The sequence below is a fragment of the Gobio gobio genome, assembly GCF_949357685.1.
Source record: "Gobio gobio genome assembly, chromosome: 1".
Lineage (NCBI taxonomy): Eukaryota > Metazoa > Chordata > Actinopteri > Cypriniformes > Gobionidae > Gobio > Gobio gobio.
The window spans coordinates 39,605,425-39,622,937 of record NC_137097.1 but is presented as its reverse complement, the minus strand read 5'-3'; the positions used below and the strand labels follow the sequence as shown (position 1 = coordinate 39,622,937).

Below are 17,513 nucleotides of genomic sequence, written 5' to 3'. Positions count from 1 at the left end.
CTCTCTCTCCCAAAGATGGATACAACACCCCATTGCTTCAAGTTAGATTGCATTGGAGATCATGTTCAGTACAAAATTTCTAACATAATTATAGATCGAAAATAATCTTTTTGGTTATGAAATGCATGAAAACTATAGTTTATAAGTGTGATTTTGAGACTTAAAAGGACACCGTTCGAGATAGATAGATAGATAGATAGATAGATAGATAGATAGATAGATAGATAGATAGATAGATAGATAGATAGATAGATAGATAGATGGATGGATGGATGGATGGATGGATGGATGGATGGATGGATGGATGGATGGATGGATGGATGGATGGATGGATGGATGGATGGATGGATAGATAGTAAAAACGTTGGGTTATTTTTAACCCAGTATTATTAAGTGAGCAGATAGATAGATAGATAGATAGATAGATAGATAGATAGATAGATAGATAGATAGATAGATAGATAGATAGATAGATAGATAGATAGATAGATAGATAGATAGATAGATAGATAGATAGATAGATAGATAGATAGATGTTAAAAGTGGCAGGTGAGATTTTAAACCAACGGAAGCTAGTCAGTATTAATGCATATTTCCAAGGTCCTAGTTACAGCACGCACGCCGCGTCTAAACACACACACGACAGCGTTATGTTCTGCATTCAGCGCAGTTCTCAATCCCCCCCCCCCCCCCCCCCCCCCCCCCCTCGCGCGCTGACGTCACGCGCCCGTCGTGGCTTATTATTGCATGAACTATTTTCTGTAGTAGCAGCACTACCGAGCTTTTCCAGTGCCCGCCGCTTAACGTGGAGACGAATACTAGGGAGAGAGAGGGAAAGAGGAGGGGTGAGGGACAAATTAATCTTGGGCCACAGCGGTGGCAGAGCGCGAGACACTGTAAAGAATTGCAACGAAGATTTTATTTGACTCGTTCGCTTGATACGGGCGGCAGAGACGGAATGGATCTACCTGCCGTCGGGGAGCATGTCTTCGCGGTGGAGGGCATCGAGAAGAAGCGCCTACGGAAGGTAAAACTGCCGCGAACTAGAACTACCGTAAATGGTGCGGAGGATATGTTTGTTGTTCCTGTACTGTACCCAACACATTTGCATCGTTTTTCAGGGCAGAATCGAGTATCTGGTGAAGTGGCGAGGATGGTCAGCCAAGTAAGTGTTTATATGATTCTATGCGTTATTTTTTTAGACACATTAACAGTAGGATGCCGCGCGATGTTGGTCTTGTTCAGCCCTACATTGGTCGCGCGCTGGGGTGTTTTCAATGGATTCCATCACAAAATCTACGCGAGCGAATATCGTTCTGACAGCGTACTGACGTTTTACTTATATTTATGCAGTGAAATCGTATATTTATTGCTCGTATGTTTACATTTTTTTGTAGGCTACACATGCATTTTGATATGCTTAACGCGTTTACGATATTGCAACATGCCTTGAGTTTAACATGTGATTTAATACATTATCATATTTCTCCCGTCAATGTTTCAGATATAACACATGGGAACCCGAGGAAAACATTCTCGATCCGCGCCTTCTTGTCGCTTTCCAAAACAGGTGAGATGGAGGACGAATAACTGAACTTGTGGTAATGCCCATATATGGTCACGGGAGGCGGGGCCAACTCCCTGCACAGTGTAGCTGAAGATTAATGGTAGCCCCATGGGTCAGGTCTGCCTGCTACAAAGACTCTCTTGAAGCTTGCCTTTTATCCAGTTTTGGAAACACCCCATTGTTATTACCAGTGCAAGTCGTACAAAATGAATGTGCCATTGTATATTGACCAATTAAGATTTATATGTTCTTCCTGTCAGTGCTAGGACATTGGTTCTCAACTACGGGGACATAATCCTCTGGGAGCCTTATTAAACTTAAATTACATTTATTTTTAATTGATCATTTAAATAACTGTACACATATGAATGCTAATTCTTGTTCCCTTACGGTTGTTTTTATTCAAGAACATAGTTATTGTAACTTTTGTGATCATTTTAATATGTAGACATTCCTAATTTGACTTTTAATATTGTCTTCAATCAAAAAGTTTGGAACAAGGCTACTTTAAGCGCACACATTGAAACAAGTTTTGTTTTGGATGAGCTTCGATCAAATAATTTCATACATTCATATATGAAAAATACATCACTAGTGTTCTCACAAGTGAACACTCGTGTCTGTGATCTAATCTGCTGTGTCAAAGGTCTTGTGATGTTCACACACCCTTCTGAGCCCCTGTTCTGTTCTTGAGATAAAGGTAGAATGGGTATCAAAGCACTCCAGAATCTAAAAGGAAAGGGTTGTTACGTTTAGATATTTCACTCTGGTTTAGCTGCGCTAGAAGTGTGAGAGTGTCATGTTACCCGTGGTGCGCTTGTTTTGTGTTGTAACCTGGTGATCAGAGAGATTGTCTGTGGCTTGTGATCTGAATGTTGTGCTACTGTTGATAAGAACACTCTTAAAAATAAAGAGGCTTTTCACAATTGAGCCATTTTTGTTTCCCTAAAGAACCTTCAATTAAAAATAACTATTAAAATAACCCATTTTAATAATCTAAAGAACCTTTTATCTCTATAAAGACCATTTTGTGCAAAGGAAAGCTTCCATTGATGTTAAAAGTTCTTCGTGAAACCATCAATGCCAATCAAGAACCTTTATTTTTAAGAGTGAACTTGAATAATGGTTCTGTTACACATGACATGAATGGATTAATGAATGTTCATTCATTGTAGCTTTAGTTGTTCTTATAACCCAACAGTTTTGAGAATGTCAAATGTGTTGTGTTGAAAACTGTGGATTTATATATATTTTATGCACTGTTTTCAGGGAAAGGCAGGAGCAAATGGTGGGCTATCGAAAAAGAGGGCCTAAACCCAAACACCCCCTGGTCCAGGTACATCAGCTTTTATTCCAAATGCAGTTTTTATCTTTCAGTCAGTGCATAAGTTGGCAATGTTTTTGCAAAAGGTTATTCCTGTGCAGGTTCTGAATAACAATTCCATTTCATTATGAATCAATAATTGTGCACCAAAGGCTCCTTTCTGTCTGCATGCATCTTAATGTACCGAGGTCCTATAAGACTTCATGAGCGTCTGTAGTTGATTTTAACCTATAAAATATTCATAATAACGGTGTTTTTAAGCTCAAAACATAAATTCATATAATAAGACTGCCTACACATTAAAATAAAGGTTCCAAAAGGGATTTGTTTTGTCATAGATGTAATGTCAGGAACCACTTTTGGTTCTCGAAAAGAAGAACCTTTCAGTGAACAGTTCGCCGCCTTGGAATATAAGGTTCTATCTGCATTCAGAGCAGTTTTGAGATATTGAGCTTCAAAGTTTTTGCATTCCATATAGCAAAAATTATATGGGGAACAAGTCTCTTTCATACATGACCCTAAATGTATTCTAAATGTGCAATATCAAATTTCTAAATGGGGATTTTTGGAACAGGTCAAATGCAAATCCTTCTAATTCTAAAAATTCTAAAAAGTTTTTTTGTTTTTGTTGTTGGTTTAGACAGAAAGTAGCTACTGTAATACACTTTCTGTGGACTTTATTCCACCGAAAGAGGGACAGGTAAAATGGCTTTCTCTCTAGAATTCAGTATGGATTGAAAAGTTTGTAGACAAACTTTGATGTTGTTTTGAGAAAGCCTAGCCAGAAAGTTTGAGAGAGGGAGAGAGAGTTTGACTTTGTAGATAGAACCTGTGAATAAGAATATGTTATTCCTTATTATTCCAAGTTGACAAGTTCTTAAACAAGCTTTCTTAGTGTGAAGAACAGTTTAATTATCTAAAGAACTTTTTTCCACTATATAGAACCTTTTGTGCAATGGAAAGGTTTCAAAGGTTGTTAATGGAACCATCGATGCCAATAAAGAACCTTTATGAAATCCCCTAGAGTAAAGCTAAATGTGTTGTAAAATAAATAACAAATGATGACCTTCCAGTTCATTTGAGATGTCAATAAATATTGTCTCTTTTTGCCAGCTTCCTGCGTTTGCTCGTAGATCAAGCATCCTGGGGGGTCTTCAGGACACATCGCTGGATGAGGAGAACCAGCCCAAAGTGGATTCCCTCCAGATCCACCGCTCGCGGCCGCAGCACTACCAGCTGAACAGTAAAAAACACCATCAGTACCAGCCCAGCTTCAAGGAGATATCCGTTGAACAGCATATGAGCGGGAAAAAGAAACACTTCTACCAGCTGAACAGCAAGAAACATCATCACTACCAGCCGGACCCCAAGATGTATGACACGCCACTCACGGGACCCAAAGAGATCAAGGGTCAAGACCCTTCCAACAAAGGTTGGAACCTCCCTCCAGCCTTGCAACAGAAGTGGATTCGGAACAAAGACACTGGCTGCCTGAGTAAAGTGAAAGATCTGTCTATCGAGCTCAAGGGTCTACCGGATAATGCGAACAAAGCGGAGCAGGCACTGAAAACGAGTGCCAAAGAGTTTGCACTTCCTAATAGCATCAGCAGTAAGATGAAAATAATCAAGAACAAAAACAAAAACGGCCGAATTGTCATTGTAATGAGCAAATACATGGACAAAGGTGTGCATTCTTCCAAAGCTAAAAACAGGGATGTTTCTGAAGTGGAAATGCGACGCAATGAGGAATCTACACTGATTAATCCGGACAATCTGTCTGCTGGTGAAACGGCAGATCAAGGAGAAGGCACTGAGAATGGTTCTATTGAGAACAATAGGAATCTTTCTTCTACTAGGGAATGTGCTCATGAAAAGTCCCTCCAAAATATTGAACTTCCAAGAGATACGCCTACAGAGACTGAACAAAAAGTGACGGATATATGCGACCAACCAAACTCCTCACCCGTGGCAGCAGAGAAAGCTGCCCCATCCCACACTGACACCAGAACAAATCCCCTTAAGAGGAACCTCTCAGAACCCAGTGAGGACGTGAGAAACTGTAAGCAGTTCTTCAGCTACAGGAGCATCAGTGCACCAAACACCGTGCTCTCTTCCCCTCAGAGAGAACCTATAAACCTGCATTTCAGAGGCAGTCGCACCGCCAGAGCGTATAGTTATGACTTTAGCGACACCATTCCCGAAGAGCCTATTGATTTGAGCTGTGGTCCAACCAAAACTCTAAAGCAGTTTCCTGCGGAGGAGAAGGTTTCAGGAAGCTCAGTGCAAGTGGAGAAAACGGACATCCATTTGAAACCGTTTGTGGGTAACGTTATAATCACAGATATCACTACGAACTGCTTAACTGTGACCTTTAAGGAATACGTTCAAGGAGAATGACCACAATACGTTGGACTGTCATTTATTCATTTGAACCAGCTCAAAGAGGATTCATTTCAGATGCACTGATCATAGCCATTCCTGAAGATATGTATACAGTGGTGCTTGAAAGTTTGTGAACCCCTTGCAGAATCTGTGAATGATTTGAACAAAATAAGAAGACTCATAAAAAAGGCATGTTATTCTTTATTTAGTACTGTCCTGAATAAGTTAATTAACATAAAATATGTTTACATATAGTCCAAAAGACAAAAAAATTGCAGAATTTATAAAAATGTGTCCCTGGATGATCCATGGCTGGATCCATTTTTTTATGTTTCTTGAGTCCCTTGTTTGTCCTGAGCAGTTAAACTGCCCCACGTTCTCCAGAAAAATTTTACTCCAGAAGTTTTCCAGCGTCTTTTACATATTTTAACCCTTTCCAGCAGTGACTGTATGTAGGACAATTGAGGGAAACATTCAGTGATTTTTCATTTAGTGCTGCGCTTTGGAAGCAACAGATGTTTCCCGGAAGATAAATTAAGTACGATTTACCTTGATCTTCAAATTCAAAAAGTTTACACTCCACCCCACCCCACCCATGGCTCTTAATGTGTTATGTTTCCTTCTGGAGCATCAGTGAATGTTTGAATCCCTCAATCGTCCTCAGTGTGAAAAGATGGATCTCAAAATCATACTGTCACAGCTGGAAAGGGTTCAAATATGCAAAAGATGCTGGAAAACTGAAGAATTTGCAAGACCTGAAGGATTTTTGTGAAGAACACTGGGCAGTTTAACTGCTCAGGACAAACAATGGACTCAAGAACAACCATCACAAAATAAACAGTTGTGGATCATCCAGGGAACGACACAGAGTACTAAGATTCAAGGGTTCATAAATCTTTTAATTGTCAAATATTAAAATCTTTTATGTAAAATATCTTATTCAGGACAGTACTAAATAAAGAATAACATGCATTTTGTATGACCCCTCTTACTTTGTTAAAATTATTCACATTTTCACAGATTCTGCAAGGGGTTCAGCGCCATATATATATACACTGTAGGCTACGTAGGGATTGTTTGTTTAGATGCCAGTTGGATGTTTTTTCTAACACAAAGTTTGTGATGGTTGGCATTTTGCAGCTGTTGAAATACAGTTTAAAACCCCATAACTGTATAGTGTGTACAAGTGTTTATAAAACGTTTGATTGTTATGAATTTTGCTACCCGAGAAAATATCTGCCAATTGGAGAAAGCACACTAATGGATTTGGAAGAATTCATTGAAGATGGATGTTAAATGCACTTACTTACATCTTTCAATGTTCATGTCCATCACAGACCACATTCTTGTTTTCTTCCAATGTTGGTGATTTAAGATTTGCTCAGATGTATATACTTGAGATCTATACATTTTGAGTTGCTTGGAAAGGTGTCATCATACTAATGTACCTCTAAAAAAAGTATTTTTGGATATTAGCGTAAAAGATTTTGATTTGCTGAAATATTTTACTTGACTGGATTTCCAGATGCTGTTGGCCTGTGAGGTCTTCCTGTGCAATGCTAGAAAAACAACTGGATTGTTTGATGTTCCCTATCCGTAAGACGTTTAAGTTGCACTTTATCATCTCCTGGATCTCTTTTGCTTGTGAACTCGATATTAATAATAAAACTCAATAAAGGCTGTTTATCCTTGATGCAGAATAATTCTGTAACAGCAGTATAACTATGGTCAGAGATCATCAGAACATGCAAACTGTTACACATGACCAGAAAGTAAATGTAGGATTAATGCTTACATTGGACAGTGTAATGCTATAGATTTTGTATGTATTGGAATCAATTTACACTCAATGCAATGAGATGTACAGTTATGTAATGTACAAATTACACAATAATGCCATCAAGGTTAAGGCCGTGCATAACGGCATGTTTTATGCACACATTGAAGTGTCAGTTTGAAAATGCATCTCAAATCAATATTAAGCTCTGTTCAATAATAAAAACGAATGATTTGTTTTGTAATGTGTCATTCTGTGTTCAATTCATTTTTATAATAATTGTCTAATTGACTACAGACACTTGAGGAGAAAATATTCGGCATATTAAAAATGTTGGTAATATGTTATTCGATGCATTCGAAATTGAATACTTCCATACTATATGTGAAGAACTACGCCAACAGAGTAGTATGTACGTACTACTACTTATGCTAAATTTTCTGAAGTGTGCATATGATGGACACGTTACTATCCCATGAGGCCACAGGAGAGGATTTGTGAATGACTGTGAAGCGACACAACTGACACTGGTAGGTCACGTGACAGTAACAACATGGCGGATGTTGTAAATCCGTATTACATTCATACTACACACACTTGTGCTATATAGAACATACTTTATTTTAACAGCCGTGAAGTAAGTTCAAATTTAAGTAGGCTATACCTACTCAGTAGCCTATGCGATTTGGCGATTTCGGACGCAGCAAAAGTTGTAGGCCTACACTTTTTATTTGGTTGAAATATTGTATCTAAGATTTCCAGAGCTGTAGGCTAATTAATGAAATTTCGCAATGCTGCCTCCTAGGCGCAGTACCGTGTTCATAAGCCCTATAGGCTCGCATAGGCCTAAATAGCCTAATGCATGAAAAGTGAATCGATTAGGCTAGGCTATACAAAGAAAATTAGCAATCTAAAATAGCCTACATGCATGCCATCTTTCTGGGTGAGTAAACTCATGCCTACTGCATTTTTTTTAATATTAAGATTATCTTTAAAGGGATAGTTCACCCAAAAATGAACACTCAAAGAACCAATGAGGTTAATTCTCGTGTGAGGTTTGATCTCTAAAAGCCTAGATTAAATCTGTTATTCATATAAAGCGACCATGTCTATTTAGAAAATCTGGACTAAACCACTTAGTATTGATTAGTTTTACGATTTCTTTATGACCTTTTTGAAGTGTCAAAGTGGTAGTTGCGTAGCTGTCAATGGAGAGACAGACATCGCTCAGATTTCATTAAAATATCTTCATTTATGTTCCGAAGATGAACGAAAGTCTTATGGGTTTGAAACATGAAGGTGAGTAATTAATGACATAATTTTCATTTTTTTGGGTGAACTATCCCTTTAAATGTGATGTTAACAGGGAAGGTGAAACCGTGGGTCCATGGTGACAATGTCCTCTTGAGTAGGCTAAACGTTGGCATCAGTTCTGCTCCAAAATTCTGTTCCAAGGATATATAAATGCATCGAGAGAGAGCGGGTGCATACAGTATTCTCCTTTACTTGACATGACGTAGAATTGTATTGTAGCCTATTGTATTGTAGGCTATTCTATTCTATAGTAGGCTATTTGTGAACTGTTTCCTACATCGAATGTAGCTAAATAAAATCTGCTATAAAAGCTACAAAATATTAAATGAACAAACAAATAAAAATAATTTTCCTCCGATGCCCTCTCTTTGCTTAAGATTTCATTCCTATTAGACTTTAACATCAACAACAACAACAACAACAAAAGTTTAAAAATAGGCTATGCTATATGATAATTAGAAAAAAATAATAATTCTGGACTAATGAAGATTAGGCTATTTAAGATCTGCGGATTTAACCAAGCAATTAACGCCGAATTATTCAATTTCGTTGTTTATTTGTCGTGTTATATTTTAGATGAAATCCAGTTAGCCTATATTTGCCGTTGTATTGATTAATTTGTTAATTAGCCTATTGAATGTTTGTGTCACAGAGACGGTAAAAAGAGGATAATTTACCATTAAATTTCATCGGACACATTGTCTCTCTTTTAGCCTTTTAATTCTTGTCAATATAACGGATAATAGCCTAGTTTTTTTTTTCCCTCTCGATTAAAAAAGATTTTTAAAAAGAACAAGTAGGCTAGTTTTTCGAATAAAAAAATCTAATTGCTTTATGCGTAATAAATAATAATAATAATAATAATAATAAGGCTATTATTATTATTATTATTATTATTATTATAATTATTATTATGTAACCAATGTTTTTTCGATTAAATTGAATCGAAACAAAAAAAAAAAAAAAAAAAAACTAGCTAATTTTCTAGGTTTATTATCCGTTGCATCGAAAGAATCAGATAAAAATCGAATGAATCAAAAAAAAGATTAGCCTACCGTTTATCAGATCGCAGATCATTTCCATGTCAATATTGAACACAATTAGGCCTAGACTTAAAAAGTCACATGTGTGTAAAGTAATTTCAAATTTTCTGAAGAAAATCATAATGAATGTTTTTTTTTTTTTAACAGCTTGACAGTCAAACGACCTAATTATTTTTATTAGAAAGAAAGAAAGAAACAAACAAAGAAAACTACACACGCTAAAAACAAAAACAAATGCTGGGTTGTTTCAACGGTCAAATATGGACAAACCCAACCGTTGTATTTAAAATTTTTATTTAAAAATGTAAACCAACGGTCGGGATTGTGCATATTTGACCCAAGCATGGTTGAAACACGTTTGTAATTTCCAAATTCGACTGAAGCCAAGCTTTAGCCTACACAGGTAGCCTATTATGGATTTTGAAATGATCTTTAAAATCGTTTAATAAGACTGAGAGTTTATGGCTTGTAGGGCTAACGTTACCTGCCAGCAACCCGAATGTAGGCTTAGTCTATATATGGACAAAATGACCGAATTATTTTCTTTCCTGTTAAAGATTCGGAGCGCGCGGGTCAAATATCGATACGCCGCAGCAGCACGCTATGGATTTATAACTACAACTGTTATGCATTTATTTAGCTTTTGTATTTATTTATTTAATATTCCGTATTTGTAGGCTATTGTTTTAAAAACGTTTTTTTCTACTATTATTTGACAGGGATGGCATGACATGCAGGGGAATGGAGGCACAGATTAGAGATGCCATTTTGCGTTTCGCCCATGCGTTTAAATGAAGAATAAGCGCGCGAATGTGCAGATTTAGCCCTACTAAATAAAAAAAGATAAATACAACTCAACAATATGGACTCGCAACACCTGATGTGTATCGACAAAGCACACAAAACAACCTGCCGTGTATCTCGACGCACGGGACAGTAACGTTACCCTTCCAGTTAAATAAATCTGGGTAAATATGCGACTAATAGGGGACTTATCAAAACGTCTTGAGTGCAGTTAGTCCAGACTAGTATACGAAATAAACACGACATATTTGTTTCATAAATGCCATTTTATCCGTGCTCGCCTCGTCCTCTAGCGTAGCTCCACGATCTCTTGACTCCTCCTCCCCGAGCGCCAGCTCCACTCACAGTAGCGCCGTCCTGTAGTGCCATGGTAACAGTTTAGAACGTGATGACGTCTCCTCGGATAGAGTATTATGGGCTATCGAGATTATTCAGGCTGAGGGAAAAAAATAGCTGCGAGGTTGAAGTAAACATGGAGCTCTCAGCCGTCGGGGAGCGGGTTTTCGCCGCCGAATCCATCATTAAACGGCGCATAAGGAGAGTAAGTGCTCAAACCAGCCTGCTCTTCGTAGCTTCGGCTCTGTTATAGAGGCGCCTGGTTATTTGTTTATGTCCGCCGAAGTGTCATTTTATTCGCGATATGTTAGCTTAGCAGTGTTAGCTTGCTAATTTGAATCTCCCTTTGCTTTTACCCGCAGGGCCGGATGGAGTATCTTGTCAAATGGAAAGGCTGGTCTCAAAAGTGAGTGGTAATGACACGTTAACGGCAGTTGTTGTAATGGAAGGAGCTGTTTCAGGCTCCCCGAGCTCGCTGAGCGTTAGCACGGCTGCAGCACGGACTGTGTAACGGGGCTCCTGACAAGGCCAGTGATGGGAGACAGTCAAGATACAAGCTTTATTGGCTGATTAAAACGGTTCAAATTGGGGGGAAATCACGAATAAAAAGAATGTGTATATATATCCATTTATATACGAATCAACAAATAGTATGCATGCACATTTACAAAAATCTCCTGAACTGATAAAATAAAGGCACTTATTAGTAAAAAAAATATATATATATATTATTTAAATGCACTTTGAATTGGTTTTTGGGCGTTATGATTTGCGAATAATTAAACATACAATTATTGGTGCAGATACAGCACCTGGGAACCAGAGGAGAATATTCTGGATGAGCGTCTTTTCGCTGCTTTTGAAGAAAGGTAAATGTTTTTTCGTTATTTCTGTCATTCCAGTAGACAAATTAAATGTTTTGGATGTTTTAAAATAGCATATTTTCATCTTACTGCAGAGAGCGTGAAAGGGAGATGTATGGTCCAAAAAAGAGGGGACCCAAACCAGAAACATTTTTAATGAAGGTGAAAAAAATCACCCTACCTAAAACAAAACACTATTTTGTACTGATGTTTAATTTTCTGTGGCTTTCTTTTTTTTCTTCTTGCCTTTCTGGCTAATGCAGTTTATGACTTTTTTTAATGTTTTTGAAATTAGGCAAAAGCTAAAGAAAAAGGCAAAAACTATGAGTTCAGACGGGAGATGTCCCGAGGAATACGGGTGTCATTCCCGGTAACAGAACCGGTTGTGACTCCCAGAGCACGTGAGGGACTGCGGACAGTCGTGCCAACGATTTTTCCACCGAGCACCGTCAACAGAGGCGAAAGTGTTCGTGTGCATCCACCAGACACCGAGAGAGACCCACTAATGCTCGGGACGCCAGTTCACCGCCCACTTGATTTTGCCAGCTCACCAAAAAAGCGAGGACCAAAGCCAAAGTTGCGTCCGGCTGGAGGTTCTTCCAGTGAAGGCATTAAAAGAAAGGCAGATGAACCGCTATCTTATCGGCCTTCCAAAAGCGAGAGATCAGGAGAAACCTCTAACTGTGATGTCATCTGTTTATCCCAGAAGTTCCAAACAGAATCCAGCCTCGTTCAGAAGCAGATGGGAAGCAGGTCAAGTGATGCCAAATATACCCATGGTGGCACCATCCTAAAAGCTGGGCTTGGTGTTTTGGGGCATCGACGGAAGGACAGCTCCAGTGGTGCCATAAGCCAACAACCCAAGATGAAGCATCCTCTCAAAAATAATTTATTTCGATCCACCGATCAAACCAGAGAGCAACTGTCTCTGAGTTTTGTAGATGAAACAGACCAGTCCTGGTTGCCTTGTTTGAAGAATATGGAGAAAATTGTTGTTACTGACGTAACAAGTAACTCTTTGACTGTAACCATAAAAGAGAGTTCAACGGACAAAGGTTTCTTCAAAGAAAACAGATGATGGAATTTTAGTTTATGTATGTATGTATGTATGAAATATTATAATCAAACTAGAAACAACCTGCATTTCTATATCATTTGTAGTCTATAAGTCTTGCAATCGTGTACATAATGCAACAACAACAACAACAAAAAATATATATAGTCTATCTTTAGCCTACATTTCACATTTTCTATGAAAATGAAGTTTATTTTTCTATTTCCCAGATTTTATGTAACGTACAGCAGTTGATTCCTTCTTTTGGTTGCCTTCTTCAGCTTTATCATGAATGTAGGCATATATGCTGTTAACGCATATTAACGTTTCAGCTTAATGCACCTTTTTAAGGGACTCATTGTTTAGTCCCTCTTTTATGAATTTATGGTATTTTTCTGGTTAGATTTTGTATATATTTGAAGGTCCAAACCGTGAAGCACACCCTTTAAAAAGAGAAGGGAAATGAGCTTATAATGAAACCCGTTTTAGGCCTAAATATTTAAGGCACAATCATTTTGGCTTTAGAATGGTATTTCGTAATTTTTCGTTTTTCTGTTGAATATATAATTGGCGAGGCTGTTCTGTGTCTTAATATTTCATTATAATGCTGTTTTTAGGCCCCCCGTCAGAAACGAAGGAGTGTTTGATTGGTACGAATAATTTCTAAACGGCTTAAGCTCGCAGCCTGGTTTAGCCTAAGTGGTGAAATAAAAACATTTAATTACAGTTATATCATGTTAACTTGTTTAACGGTTAAGTTCAGTATTGCAGAGAGAACAATGTGTATCGGAGATTAAAATCGAAAATAAAAATGTAATTTAGCTGTGTCTAGGAGCCTTTTCCATTATTGATTTTAAACATTGTTTGCGCACAATGATACTTGTAGATAGTTTTTGCCTTGCATTCATTTAATTAACTAACACATATTGTTATTATAACTTTTTTATTTTATATCAATAAAAAGCTCTTTACGTCGGCGTTTTCATTACAGACTGAGTGTAAACAAAGACTAAAGATCTTAAAAATAATAAACTGATATAGGCTAGGCTATAGCTTAAGCAGCATGTCGGCCTATTTTGACAAGATTAGGTCACATTTACCGAGAGCCTCGTGACATCGTTTTAACGATATTCAAAAATATTTAACATTGTTTAAATTGTCAAGAGAGTGAAAATACTGGCGCTGGTCAAAACCACTCATGTTCATTTGTCGTAAGCTCACAATTCACACCGTTTCAGGCTTATTTATAGTATAATGTTCTTATTGTTATACAATATTTATGTTTTATTTTAGTTATAGGCTATTATTATTATTAAGAATTATTAATATTCCACCGCACTGCCCACGAGTGTCGCGGCAAACATAAAACCATTTCTATGGCAATAACCACAATTTGTAATTTCTGGATTTATTTTTAACGATCTCGTAGGCTATAGGTAAAGTAATTCTTTGTCAAATATAATGTGCTGGTGTTTAATGTCGGGCAACAAACGTCATTATCAGCCTATATATTTCCGCTAAAACGGATTTCATTAGCGGGAAGATGTTTAATTGAAATTGTAAAGACGAAAATGAGTGCTTGTTGAGGAAATTCAGTCCACCAAAAGCCACAAGATGTCGCCATGAACTTGATACAACAGATCTTATATTCCTCTTAATAACACCTATAATTCTGTGTATCACTATATACTGTAGAAAAATAATGTTGGTTTAACTTTAAAAAAGTTACCTCATGGTTGCCTTAAAGTTTGAGTTCATTGAAATTTTAAATGCGATTTAATTTAATGGAGATTGGTTCAAAATATTATGTTATCTGCACCACATTAATTATCTAGTTGATTTGACAAAAGATGAAAAGTTGTGATAAATCATGAAACTATTTGTTTTTACAGTGTGTGATTTTGCGTCACAATGAAATATTCAACAATATATACTGATATATAACAGTCACAGATGTTCAATGTGTCAAATGTCGCCGTGTTTGTACTGTATATTTCCATTGGTTTAATTTTGGACTGTCAGTGTTTTGTGTTTAATAGTTCAAATGTAAAAAAAAAATAAACGCTTTTGAGGCATTAAGGATTCGACACTCAATAACACTGAAAGTATATTCTAATGTTTGGAGTTTTTAAATGAACATTTGTAGGCCTACTTGTTTTTGTTTTTAAAGAAAAAAACCTGCGATATTTCTTTCTCACTGCAATTAATATTTTTGCTCTTTACGGCCCCACTCTTTTTATTTTATTTTATTTTTTATCATTGCAGTGACAATCAGACAGTTTGAGCGCAGCTCTGTCCAATTATTTTGACGCTTCTATCAATATTTCACTAATAAAAATCACCTGTATATTCAGTCAAATGAGAATGCCAGAAGGGTAAAATTAAGATTATATGTCGGTTTTACTGAGAAAGAAAAAAAAGATTGAATTTTGTTCTTTGCGATCACTTTTATAAGCTGTTGGTCTAAATGCGCGCGCGACCAGACCGCTCAATAATGTTCGCGCACTCGTCTGATCGTTTTCTTACACTTAAAAAATAACTTTCAGTATGTATAGCTATTATTAAAATATTGTTCATGCAAGTTTACCTTATAGATTATAAATCTATATTTTTTATTTGAAAATAGGCCTATATATAATTTCGTATAGGCCTACATATTTTAAAAACGGATAATTTTTAATGTGCACAAGCTATGTCTTATGCATTATTTTATTTAGTCGGGAGCTTAAAGTGTTAATACTCCACATGTCCACCTCATTTACTCAGCTGATGACTAACCTGACAGAAATGGCAGGGTCATCACCTTTGACATGATGCTTTGAAAGGTTCCCAAAATGTGTTCATGTATAACCTGTGTTAAATCCATAGATGTTAACAGGTTTAAACACATATGACCACTTTTGGTATATAGGTTTTATTATATAAAAATCTATGGGACTTGTTTTTATATATTTAGTAAGGACCGTTTGAGCTCTCCAAATATGTAAAAGAGACATCTGTGTTGAAGAGTTTTATTTAATTATCTATTCTGATTCATTTCAACACATGGATAGCATAAATCATAAAATAATGTGCATGTATGAACATAAAGTAGTATCATTCATTTTATTAGATTAGAATTAACACTGCTATAACATATATTTTCAATTTTACGACAACAACAATTTTCATAACTTCCCAATTTAAAATTCTAAATATTAATACATCCTTTCCACATATTTTCACAGAGCAGGATTTACAAATGACTGTTTTGAGCTTGGGTTAATATAGCAAAGAACTGTGAATTAGCCTTATATAATTACTTAAATTCTTGTGCACCTAGAAGTGAAGGAGAATTAATAAAATAAAAATTGAAAGTCTGTTTGAAAGATGTATAGGCTACTGAATGTTACTTCATCAGTAGGCGGGTATTCTTGTCTCCGAGCAACAACCTGAGGGGAAAAAAAGGCATAATAAAAATCCCTTAATTCGGCCAACATGGCTGATGTTAATGAGGATTTCAATTGTTTCTGTGGAGCCCCACCTGACTAATGCAGCAGCAATAAGGCCGCCAGTAACGGGCCCCACCCAGTAGATCCAGTGGTGAGTCCAATAGTTGGTCAGCACTGCAGGACCAAACACTCTTGCAGGATTCAGACACGTACCCGACACATCACCCCTGAAACCCAAAGATGTTAATCTCCAGACCACACACACAGGAAATGATGAATAACATAAGTGAACTCACCCTGCTAGCACGTTAATAATGACTGTGCAGCCCACCAAAAATGGAACCAAAGGACTTTTGCTCTTGGCATTAACTGCACCCAGTAAGACCACCATGGCAACTAGACACGTCATGGCAATTTCTCCAAATAATGCCTTCACAATATGGTCATCAGCCTGGAGAACCGTGAATGCCGCACCTTGAGCTTTTGCATACTTCTCATTTGAGGTCATTCCCTAAAAAGGAAGCAAGAAAAATGTCAAATCCATTGAAGTGTGACTGGTGAATTTAATGTTGCATGCAAAACATGTCTCAATGTCACATGTATCTCACCTTGGCCATGACTGCACCAAGTAAACCTCCAGTAAGCTGAGAGATCAGATACGGCGCCACCATTTTCAGCTCCATTCCACCACAGAGGTATACGGCTATGGTGAATGATGGATTGAAATGAGAACCACTGTGTCAGGGGAAAGATCATTGTATTATTCATCAATAAGCAGATGCTTTTTATCCAAAGCAACTCCCAGGACTGGGACAAACCCCCTGGAGCAAACAGACTCCGGTCTAGATCAGCCAAGCCACATCACCCTAAAGATGCAGGTTTAAATATATATATAGCCTATATATTAGTACTGTCAAACAGATTCATTGTATCGCATCTAACATATAAGTTTGTGTTTATGTAATGTGTGTGTGTATGTATATATATATATATATATGTTGACAAAAATATATGTTTTCTCACCTGATCTCTGCCATACATGCGATCAGTACCGCCACTGCGAGACCATGAGCCAGTGCAGGCTGGAGTCTGCCGGCATCCTCCACATTTTCAATGACAGACACACATCCGATGAACACAAAGAAGGTGGTCCCCACCAGCTCAGCTACACACGGTTGAAAGACCCGCTCAAATAAGTTTGGTTGTCTTACAGTATGTTGTCCCATCATGTCCATCAGAGCTTTCTCCATGTTGTGAAGTTCCACTTTGTCTTTATCCATTCTTTCCGAGGTGTGTGTGTCTCTCTGATACTTGTGTCCTAATATCTTGGAGGCTGTCTACTCATCATTTGAGTGACAGAGAGCAAGCATTAAATTGCTCAATGACCTTTGAGGGCAATTGATGATTGAAAAGACTAATGATAAATGTAAAATGTTGACCAGTGGTAAAGAAAATATACTGACGGAGATAAAAATTTAACATGCTTCTGCACTCAGCTAATTTAGACATACCTGAAACTATTTAAACATTAGAAAGTTTAACCTGTGCTGCAGCGTGTCCTGGTTACATTACAAGGAAAACTAGCTCAAGTTTAGAAAACTACCTGAAACAGTAACTT

General features: G+C 37.3%; 3 protein-coding genes across 3 annotated transcripts; 2 read left to right on the top strand and 1 right to left on the bottom strand.

The window, feature by feature from the left end:
• The first annotated feature begins 718 nt into the window (after positions 1-718).
• cbx4 (chromobox homolog 4 (Pc class homolog, Drosophila)) lies at positions 719-7,292 on the top strand. The gene is made up of 5 exons (XM_079813292.1): positions 719-1,027; positions 1,122-1,165; positions 1,505-1,570; positions 2,837-2,903; positions 4,005-7,292. The coding sequence occupies exons 1-5, from the start codon at positions 959-961 to the stop codon at positions 5,286-5,288; spliced, it is 1,530 nt and encodes a 509-aa protein (XP_079669418.1). The 5' UTR covers positions 719-958; the 3' UTR covers positions 5,289-7,292.
• Positions 7,293-10,622: 3,330 nt separating this feature from the next.
• On the top strand, positions 10,623-13,291 carry cbx8a (chromobox homolog 8a (Pc class homolog, Drosophila)). Its single transcript, XM_079829594.1, has 5 exons — positions 10,623-10,752; positions 10,910-10,953; positions 11,351-11,416; positions 11,506-11,572; positions 11,706-13,291. The coding sequence occupies exons 1-5, from the start codon at positions 10,684-10,686 to the stop codon at positions 12,486-12,488; spliced, it is 1,029 nt and encodes a 342-aa protein (XP_079685720.1). The 5' UTR covers positions 10,623-10,683; the 3' UTR covers positions 12,489-13,291.
• A 2,561-nt stretch (positions 13,292-15,852) lies between these two features.
• Positions 15,853-17,175, bottom strand: aqp8b (aquaporin 8b; the record flags this gene model as incomplete). Its single annotated transcript, XM_079809968.1, has 5 exons — positions 15,853-15,895; positions 15,988-16,122; positions 16,192-16,406; positions 16,504-16,630; positions 16,919-17,175. The coding sequence occupies 5 exons, from the start codon at positions 17,173-17,175 to the stop codon at positions 15,853-15,855; spliced, it is 777 nt and encodes a 258-aa protein (XP_079666094.1).
• Between the last annotated feature and the right edge of the window lie 338 nt (positions 17,176-17,513).

What these genes read in the sequence shown, in the direction of transcription:
- cbx4 (XM_079813292.1), top strand. Translation starts at nt 959, where the DNA reads ATGGATCTACCTGCCGTCGGGGAGCATGTCTTCGCGGTGGAGGGCATC. An exon ending in AGAAGAAGCGCCTACGGAAG is followed by an intron (nt 1,028 to 1,121) that starts GTAAAACTGCCG and finishes ATCGTTTTTCAG; the next exon opens with GGCAGAATCGAGTATCTGGT. An exon ending in CTTGTCGCTTTCCAAAACAG is followed by an intron (nt 1,571 to 2,836) that starts GTGAGATGGAGG and finishes CACTGTTTTCAG; the next exon opens with GGAAAGGCAGGAGCAAATGG.
- cbx8a (XM_079829594.1), top strand. Translation starts at nt 10,684, where the DNA reads ATGGAGCTCTCAGCCGTCGGGGAGCGGGTTTTCGCCGCCGAATCCATC. An exon ending in TGGAAAGGCTGGTCTCAAAA is followed by an intron (nt 10,954 to 11,350) that starts GTGAGTGGTAAT and finishes TTATTGGTGCAG; the next exon opens with ATACAGCACCTGGGAACCAG. An exon ending in CAGAAACATTTTTAATGAAG is followed by an intron (nt 11,573 to 11,705) that starts GTGAAAAAAATC and finishes TTTTGAAATTAG; the next exon opens with GCAAAAGCTAAAGAAAAAGG.